The 10000-nt window shown below is 43.5% G+C and overlaps 2 protein-coding genes across 3 annotated transcripts in view; both read right to left on the bottom strand.

Annotated features, from left to right (window-relative positions):
• The window catches only part of LOC135103657 (neuropeptide CCHamide-2 receptor-like), a 292047-nt gene that overhangs the window by 272485 nt on the left and 9562 nt on the right, over positions 1 to 10000 (bottom strand). The window lies entirely within an intron of this gene.
• Positions 1 to 10000, bottom strand: part of LOC135103656 (ras and EF-hand domain-containing protein homolog) — a 44622-nt gene that overhangs the window by 32260 nt on the left and 2362 nt on the right. Inside the window, exons 2-4 of the mRNA XM_064010209.1 lie at positions 6687 to 7113; positions 5456 to 5652; positions 4416 to 4581 (exon numbers count right to left, since the gene is read on the bottom strand). Coding sequence (XP_063866279.1) covers positions 4416 to 4581; positions 5456 to 5459 — 170 coding nt within the window. The 5' untranslated portion in view covers positions 5460 to 5652; positions 6687 to 7113. The remainder of the gene's footprint in view (positions 1 to 4415; positions 4582 to 5455; positions 5653 to 6686; positions 7114 to 10000) is intronic.

Here is a 10000-nt window from a genome sequence, read left to right as displayed (position 1 = left end):
ACTAAGGGAAACTAGAACTCGACGAAGAGGAGGAGGATGACAGAAATAACAAGAAGGTGAGGCTGACGAAAGTGCAGGAGACAAAAGGAGTTAAGGAGGAGGAAGCTTATAAGGAAGACCTACTGGGTAGGAGGACTAAAGGGGATGAAAAGATTTATGGAGGAGAGGCGTCGGATGCCTTTAGGATGGAATTAAGGAGAGACAGGAGTGCCATTAAGGGTAAGAGAAGGCTATGCAGTGTAAAAATAATGTGGTTTAAAGTGTTTATATAATTTAGGTTTTCGGGTTGAGTAAAAGATAATTATGTCTTGGAAGTTCAGTGCAACAATAGAGTTTGATGCTTGCTTATTTTGGAGTTGTAAGATACATAGCGCTCAGTTTCCAATAAAGCTTCGCATGCTCATTCCAGCATAGACCGTGGCGCACTCGAGGTTTATAAAATTATAGAGTTAAGACGATCAGTATGTGGTAAAAAATAAGTTTCCATCGTTCAGATAATTTCTAAAACAACAGTGTATGTGAAGGCAAAGCAGGCCAAGATCTAGAAGGCAAACAACAACAACAAAGCAAACAAAAACAACAACAAAATCACCACCACCACCACCACCAACAAAAAGAACAGCAATTACAACACAATGGACATATTTCTTCTAAAACATCAATCACGGAGCACATTTGGCATCCCAGACCTTAAATCAAACCAACAGTAAGTCTTTCGCCTGCTCTAAAGTTTTTCTTCATCGACTGCGACTCCAAGTGTATTAAAGTATTGGCGTGGCTGGAATGTTTGCTTCTACACTGGAATGCGTGTGGACCAGTGTGGCTGAAACGGTCGAGATGGCTGAAATCTGTTCCTAAACCCTGGCCAAGGATAGACTTCAGGGTAGATCAGAAAACAAAAATGGACAAACTGACATCTATTAGCCTGGCGCTCTGACGTCAGTAATGGGGAGATGTAATTATGTGAAATAGATGATCGATTATCTTTTTTTTTTCTTTTGGAGGTTGAAATTATCGGTGAATGATGGCATATATCTCTATTGCTCCCTTTATTTAACGAAGATGACAATGAGGCAATTAGTTAGCAAGGCAACAATAAATAAAAAAAACAAAACAAAGAAAAAAAAACATGAAACGACCATTCGTACAAAAGATAGATAAATACATAAATCGACAACAAAACAGCACTCAAAAAAAAAAAAAAAAGAAAAGAAAAAACACGGAAGATTTACAAACCGACCTGCCACCACTAAAAAAAAAAAAAAAAAGACAACTTTCCCTTTTTCTTTTCCATTTGTGGCCGGCGGTTTCCCAAGGCCAGGGTGGTTGAGCGGCGACAGTGGTGGGCGGCTCTGTACCGGGTCTCTGGGTCACGTTTTGTCAAGCCTCCTTGTGACCAGATCGCCCTCCCAGCTTCCCACGGCTTCTGATGCCTTACTTCCCTCCCTTCTTCTCCCGCGGGGCTCCTAATATTACATCACCTCTGGGAACTCTTAACATTTTTACGTTTCCTGTTCTGTGTGACTTCCAGTTCGGTGTTTGAAGGAGAGGGGAGACAAGGGGAAAGAGGAGTGACGGGGGAAATAAGAAAATGAGGGAAAGAGGAGGAGGAATGCTTGAAGGAGAAGAGACACAAGGAAAAAAAATATAAGGGAAAGGGGAAGAATAGTAAAGGAGGAGGGATACATAGGAAACGAGGGAACAAGGGTGAACGAAGATGAGGAAAATGGAAGGAAGACTGACAGAAGGACAGGAAAAGGAAGGAAGAGGAATAAGGAGGCAAAGTGGAAAATGAGGAAAATGGGTGGAAGACTGAAGGGAAATAGGAATGATGAGAGGGAGGAACACCGGATAGATAAAAGGAGGGAAAGGGGATGAGGGAGAAAAGGACAAGGGTAAGATAGGTAATGGGGCAAGGCAGAAGAATAAATTGAGGAATAAGGGAAGGACAAAGGAGAGAAAAGGTGAAAGGAGGATGAGGAGAAAAGGGAAAGAGAAAAGAGGAGAAAGATGAAAGCGGGATAAGAGGGATGAAACGAGAGGCAGGATGAAAGAGGAGAGCTAGGAAGAAAGGTTAAAAGAGATAAGAAATAAGGAAAAGAGAAAAAGACGGAAAGAGAAAATGAAAGATGTAAGAAAAAAGGGAATGAAAAAGGGAGCAGAGACAGAGAGAGAGAGAGAGAGAGAGAGAGAGAGAGAGAGAGAGAGAGAGAGAGAGAGAGAGAGAGAGAGAGAGAGAGAGAGAGAGAGAGAGAGAGAGAGAGAGAGCATATGGATGAAGCAGGCAAGGAATGAAGTGTCCATCAGCAAGGTAAAGGCGAGGCACTCAAGCTAAAGGGAAGGCAACTCACCCTTGTGAATCCATTAATAAATTGTTCACTCCTCGCCACGTCAGTAAGATGGTAAGTGAGTGAGTGAGTGAGTGAGTGAGTGAGTGAATGGGGTCAGATGCTTCCACTCCTTACTCAAATCACCATCATCATCAAGCTAAGTGATTCTACAGCAGGGCAAAGGCGTACCTGAAGTCACTCATTAATTAAGCAATAACTCTCTAGCTTTACGTGACGAGTGATTCAAAGGAACGCCATGAAAAAATAGTCAAGCACTGACGTCACGGCAGCTCCCACATCAGCGCGCATGCATTCCCGTCCTCGTCCTTGAAGGGTCGCTATTTTTAGACGAGTAATGGGCGAAATATAAGTGAAAAAAAAAAAAAAAAACATGGTGGACATGAGACGCAATGCAATACAACACACTCAACGCCACTTTGGTATCCCTTGAGTGTGTGTGAGTGTGAATGTGTGTGTGTGAATGTGTGTGTGTGTGTGTGTGTGTGTGTGTGTGTGTGTGTGTGTCCAGAACTTGCGCAGCGTGGTGGTTTACCGTCTCTCAAAGGCTATCGAAGCAAGGCATACAAAATTACAGGGAACAAATGACCTTTAAGAGAATTTGACAAGGGACAACGAAACCTTTAGGAGGGGGACTGTCTCGAGTGGTCTCTTCCTGTACCACCACCATGGCACCAACAAAACCACCGCCAACAGGAAAAACACCTGTACCGACCACCACCACTGCCACCGCCACCTGCCGCCATGTCGATGGTGGAGCGGAAAGAAATGTGTGCCAGATACACTTCCTTTTTACCCTTTCCTTTAACAAGTGCAAGGTCAGGGAAGACTTTCAGTTCTTTTAACTGCTACAAATACCAGGAAGGTGAACGAAAATTGCGCTTTTTAAACTAACTACAATAGAAAACCGATTTTTTTCTCTTTCTGAAAATCACTTCCCAATCATTACTGAAACTGTCACTTAACTAACATCACGGGCGATAACACACATCTTATCTTAGGTAGTAATTGTATTTTTCTTTCTATGGAAATTATTTTTTGAAACACTACCAACGCCATTTCTCAAACACTGCCACTGCCACTTCGGAAACACCACCACCATTACCACAATGCCAAAATCACACACTGAGAATTTAAAGTAGCAATCGTATTTTTTCGTTTATGAAAATGATTATAAAACTACATCTGTCACTTTGCTAACACTATCACCATCACCCACAACACCAATATAAATCTCTCACACACACACACACACACACACACACACACACACACACACACCACTCACCGCCACACGTGTAGCAACAGATCGCATGTTGCCTGGAATGTTTGAACGGTGTGAACGAGGTGACGGTGGCCTGACGTGCATTGCTCTAAACAACATCGCGTCACGTTCTTATTGATTCAGAGACGCTGTGCCCTGACCGTAACTCAGGCCGGGGGTAAGAAAAATGAAAGAGCGGAGACCATTTGCAGCCAGATACTATGCTATGCTGCCCGTGCACTGCTGTGATAATCTTCCATTTCGGGCCGCATTGCGAGGTAATTTGCAATGTTTATCGACCTTCGGTACAACATTATACATTTTATCCCTGCGTGTATCCGAGACCTTAATTCGTTTAAAAGACCACCGTGGGAGTTATGTACATACATGCATTATTTTAAAGTGCGCTAAACGACCGCCCTTCCCACCTACTGTAAAAAGGTATAATAGATGAATTAACGCAATTATTCTGCTTCGCACATCCCACGCTACAAATATTCCACGTTCATGCAGTGTTGACTTTTACATTATAATTTTGCCATTCTGTATCTTTATCTTTTGTATCTGTATTTGTAAAAGCACCTTTTTGTTACCTTAGTAATTTTTCATACCAGCCTTTTGTTCAATTTCTTTACGAATCTCCTAGATTGAGGATTAGTCAAGTGATGAAAACCTTGACGCTTTACTTGTTAACATTTCTCTTCTTGCCCACGCTACACAATTTCCAGCACTGCTTCCTCGTCTTCCCACGCACTCCCACTCCCCGTCTCCCTGCTAACCTTTCCCTCCTTCCTGCTCCTCACCTCTTGCTTGTTACGAGGGCACGACTTGGAGAGTTCGGGCAGGTTGTTGGTGAGAGCACTCCACGCCTGATGAACACTCGCCCGCCTGCGCCTCTCACTCTGCTCACAGTCTTCCTTCCCCTCAGTCTGTTTCGGCGAGTCCTCTCCCTCCTCTGCTCCGTTGGTTCTGGGAAAGGGAATAAGCTTCACTTCTAGTATGTAAAAGTTGTGTATCCTGTGTTGCTGAGGTGTCATGGTCAAGAGTTTTGTTATAACGGCAGCGTTATAAAAATAAGATAGACTGATTAATTGAAATGTCGAGAAGTTACTGATTGATTTATAAATGAATATAAATAGTGAAAAAATGGAGTTAGGAGAGCGAAGTAATTTTAAGTTACAGATACTCGATTTCTCCCAAACAGTCCAAGTAATGAGTCTGGATTGGTAGGGTGACACGTGTAAGGCGACTGACTGATTACTTCAAGGGGAGAAGCAAAATGGAAAAGATTTATCATAAACTATGATTCGAATTATAAAAAAAAAGTTACTGGTTTTATTAGTCGGCTTGACAATGTGAAATGAAGTGGATTATGTCAGAGATTACATAGACAACTTGTTATTCAGGATTATATAATTATTATGTAATCAATGAATTATATTAAGTATTATATGAGCAGTTACTGTTTTTTCCTTCTCAAAATTACAGCAACAGCAAGTAATAATAATTATGAATCTGCTCAACCTTCCATAAAAAAAAATATTAACATGATGTAGTAATGGAAGTGTTACAAGGAGAAAAAACAAGTAATTATGACAAACACGTCCAGTCCCGTCACCTTATGTTCCTGTGAGTGGCAAGTGAGTGTGCCGCATGCTTACTCTCATCTCTGCTCTCAGCCACACCAACATTTTAAACTTGCTCTATTCCATCCTACTGTCCCACACGTTGGTTACTAATACGGAGTAGAAGAATTACACGAACAAATCTCCTAGTTATCTGTTCTTCCAGTGCAATGCTATGTATTTCCCTCTCCTCACCCCCGCCCAAGCTCATCACTCACCCATTGGAGGCCTCCTTCTCTGTCTTCTCGGCGTCGCGGTGAAGGAAACTCAATGAATCCCTTGGAGAACTCGGTGTAACTGATCTTGCCGTCTTTGTCTTGGTCGAGGTCAGTGAATATGACATCGGAGTCCTCGTCAGCAATGGCCAGGCTGGAGCAGAGGTCCCGCAGCTCCTCCCGCACGATGAAGCCTTTACCTGTGCCGGGAAGCGCGTCAGTACCTCAAGGGGGTGGAGGAAGTTAAATGTAAATATATACGAGAATTATAACCGGATAATGAACATAGAAGTAGCGCTCTTTGATGCCCTTTTTTTTTTTTTTAATATTCTTCGAGCTTTGTGTAAACTTTACTCGCTGTTGAAATATCAAACAGATAACACAATATATTTTTCCTCCTACTTTTATTATAACGAGATGCGAGATTAAACTGAAAGTGAGTGTGGGGGGGAGGTCACCCCTCTACGACGTAATGAAGGGGGCGCCTGTTGTTGTCCTTCCTCATAGTACTCACCCTCTCCCGTCACCCACTCCGCCGTACGAGTGGCAGCACATATGACGCCTCTGCTGTCTCCAGGAAGCACTTTCAGCATCTCGATAAAATGCAGTTAGTTAGTTAGTTAGTTATAGTGACGCTACAAGTTTCAATGTCCCATATCACGTCTGGTTTTCGTCAGTAGTCTTATAGTTCTCCAATGGTTTAAACTTCACTTTCACATTTTTTTTAATCCTGTTCGCACACCTCGACGCAGTTTTAAGTCAGACCGTCCTCTAAAGACAGCACTTGTTTGAAAACTGGTTGGGAAGGTGACGGTCTTAAGACTGCAAGTGTAATTCACCTCAGGAATATTGACGAAAAGCATTGGCTGACGTTTGCTGACGTTTTACTCGTTTACTGAGAAGTGGAAGCAAGTATGTAGTCTTGATTTATAGGCTAATTTCAGGTGGAGGGCGTCACGTAGTCGTGGGTGGTGCTGCGCTGAGGCCGCCTTTGATGTATTGCCGCCAAGCTCAACGACCCTGACCTTCAGCCCCCACTCGTGTCCATCAGCCCCGCCTCGCGCCCACGTGTGACCTCCGGTCCTAACGCCCACACCCGCGTGCCACTGGTCCACACTCCCTGACCACCACGGACCCCAGTCTCACACCCACCTCAGGCACGCTCCAACTCACACACCCCAACTTCATGCTCCCTTCCCTTTACCCGTCTCTCAACCCTCACTGCTTCACCCACCTTGCTTGTCGCAGGCACTGAAGAGGGCGCGCAACTGTTCGGAGGCCGTCACCCCCCGTCGTTGTCCGTCGTCGTTATGGTCGTCATCGTGTTGTTGTTCATCTCTCCAGCTGACAATGTTTCTCGTTCACCAGCACCTCCCAGGCCTCCACTTCAGCCCCTCATCGGAGAGGCGGATCACTTAACACTCGTTTATTCTCACGAATCTCGGTCACGTTCACTTAAATGCAGCTTTACACTGTTTCCCTTTTCTTGTTCTCACCGCACTTTGCATCACATCGAATTTCCTTTTACACCTTCACTAATGTGGCGCCTTCACTTAAACCATTCCATCCACACACAAAGACTGGATATTTGTTTGAGTGATGTCTGTTTTTGTCGGTTTGTCTTTTCCTTGCTGTTGTTCCTTTTTTGCCAATTAAAATTTCTGAAACAAAATCAAAATAATTTTATACATCAGCTGAAACAACGATAAAAGTACATTACTTGAACAATTTACTTCTACAGAAAACCATAAGAATTACTCTGCATAACATAAAAAATAAAGCTTCTTTAGAAAATAGGAGCGAAATATTCTAAAAGAAAATGAATAACCCTTGAAAATTGATGCCGAGCAAAATAAACCTTAACCAAATAACAGCACACCAAAGCACTATCATGCCCCGTCTGGGAGCACCAAAAGCTTGGAAACTAATCTGAAGGCGGGATGTATTGGCATTGAGAGGTTTCCACGTGGGATGGAACATCTCAGAAAACTCGTGAAACCTTTTACCTTCACTGCCTCGCGGATCATCAAACCCTGAATAAATTTACGTCGTGCTTGACTTTCCTTCCACCGCAACGGAATACGTGACGAACACAAAGCGAAATATAGGATATCTAAATAATCTTTGAGGAGCTTACCTGATTTACAAACTGATGCCAGGGGACAGAATTAATTAAGAGACGACACACGACGAAACAGACCTATGAAAATCTAGACAACGCGCTGCTAAGTCAGACACTCCCAACGATGAAGCAACAAACGAAACCACAGTGTTTTATGAAAGTGTCTGGCCGACTGTCGCGCCGACAACCACGTTACGCCACGCCGCGAACACGTCACAAGTGTTGTGTTGCGAGACGAAGCAAAGCAAATGTCGCAACACACGTTCTGTAATTTACTGAAAGGAAGAGACGGTTTTTTTTTTTCTAGTAATGTAAGACGAACACACACACACACACCAATACGGAATACAGCAATAGCTGATATCATGTGAACGTGTGATGACGCACAATATTCGTTGATTCATTCAATCCATACCCTTCAAGTTTTTTCTTAAATTTGTTTGTTACCTTTTAGGGACTATTGCACGTCCTTCTGCTCCTTGTTCTTTGTAAATACTTTTGTTTCGATCAATACATATACTTTATGTACAATTTACTATTATTATTATTATTATTATTATTATTATTATTATTATTATTATTACTACAATCCTTACTGGTGTTACAACTAATAATACATGATTACTATTCAAACTAGCACGACCAGCAGCATTATCATTATTACAACAAACAGTCACATCCACAGTGACACACACACACACACACACACACACGTTACCAAACCAAACATACGTATTCGATTTAATTCGCTTGTAATAAGATGTGACTTCTGTAGAGAAATGTGTGATCACGTGTATGTAATTAGTGGAGCACAGGTGTGGCCCAGGTGTGCATTGAGGGTGCACCTGTAGACACGTAAAGGGGTCATAACTATACTGGAGGCTTCTCACATTCTTCAGTGAATTAATGATAAGACAGAGAGGCAGAAAGACAGACGTAATGCCTGATAGATATATAGATTGATAGATAGACAGACGGACACGCACCAACCCACCCACACACCCACCCACTGTAGCAAATTGAATACTTCACACGATATATACCTGTACTTTTCTAATACACGCACAAAGCTTTCCTCTGTACCACAATACTCGTTTATAATAAAATCATACATAGGAAGGGAAAGAGGATGAGAAAGCCCGATTGGTCTGGGAGGAAACAGGGCTGCAAAAGGGAGGGAAAGAGACGCTGCGGGGTGAGTGCCTGACTGAAGGGCAACGTAGAGGAGAGGGACGCAACCATACAAAGGGGAAAGAAATGGTACTTCTGAGCAGGGAAAGTTACTGAGAGAAATTACTTCTTTTGAAAGAGTGAAAATGTATTGGTTGGAGGGACAAGAATAGATAGTTGAAAGAGGGAAGTTGAGGGAAGGAGAAAGGTGCAGGGAGGGAGAGGGGGAAGTGGCAATAGGAGGGAAGGGGGTGGTTGAAGGTAACTGGAGGCCGAAAGGAGAAAACCCTCAGCCTTGAGTGAGGGCAAGTGGCAGGTACGAAGAGAATAACTCAAGATAAACACGCAGGTCGCTTAGAGGATCACCTGAAGTGTCACTCAAGACGGGGGAGAGGAGGAGGAGGGAAAGGAGAGAAAGGAGGAAAAGGGAAGGACGAGGAGGAGAAGTGGAGAAGAAAGGGTGGATGGTTGTGGTAACTGAAAGACTGCAGAACCGGATGAGAGAGAGAGAGAGAGAGAGAGAGAGAGAGAGAGAGAGAGAGAGAGAGAGAGAGAGAGAGAGAGAGAGAGAGAGAGAGAGAGAGAGAGAGAGAGAGAGAGAGAGAGAGACCAAAGTGGATAAGGAAACCCGCATTTTTCTCATTTTTCCAGGCAAAGAATTTTTTCACCTGGCTCGTAATTACGTAGCACACCTGCCAGGTGGCGAAGCTTTCATACGTTTCCAGCAGCGAAACCAAATAATGGAAGAAGGAAAATTTTTACTCTAGACCTTGAGGGAGAGGGACACACACACACACACAGGCAGTGTATTATTGTATACTGTACGAGTATATTTTGTTTTTCACTGTAAACGTTTAGTTTAATTTAGGTTTTGGAGTGTGTGTGTGTGTGTGTGTGTGTGTGTGTGTGTGTGTGTGTGTGTGTGTGTGTGTGTGTGTGTGTGTGTGTGCGTTAGACTAAACGATTACTATAACAAAACCAAAACAAACGACACTTCGACCATGATACACTGCTGCTGGTACTGCTGGTGCTGGCTGCTTCCTCCCTACGAGTGTTTTGTGTGTGAGGCAGGTGAGTCAGACGTCCCCATACATGTGGCCCGGTTACCTGACGCTCATGTAGGTGAAGGCTACTGGCGGGGAGGGAGAAGAGGAGGGAGAAGGGGGAAGTGGGGGAGGACGGAAACCTAGGAAAGAGGAATGGTGGGGAGGAAGAAGGAAAGGGGATCATGTCAGAGCGAGATTAGCAGGCCGAAA

The sequence above is a fragment of the Scylla paramamosain genome, chromosome 9 (genome assembly GCF_035594125.1).
Source record: "Scylla paramamosain isolate STU-SP2022 chromosome 9, ASM3559412v1, whole genome shotgun sequence".
NCBI lineage: Eukaryota > Metazoa > Arthropoda > Malacostraca > Decapoda > Portunidae > Scylla > Scylla paramamosain.
This window is presented reverse-complemented; position numbering and strand designations above follow the sequence as displayed.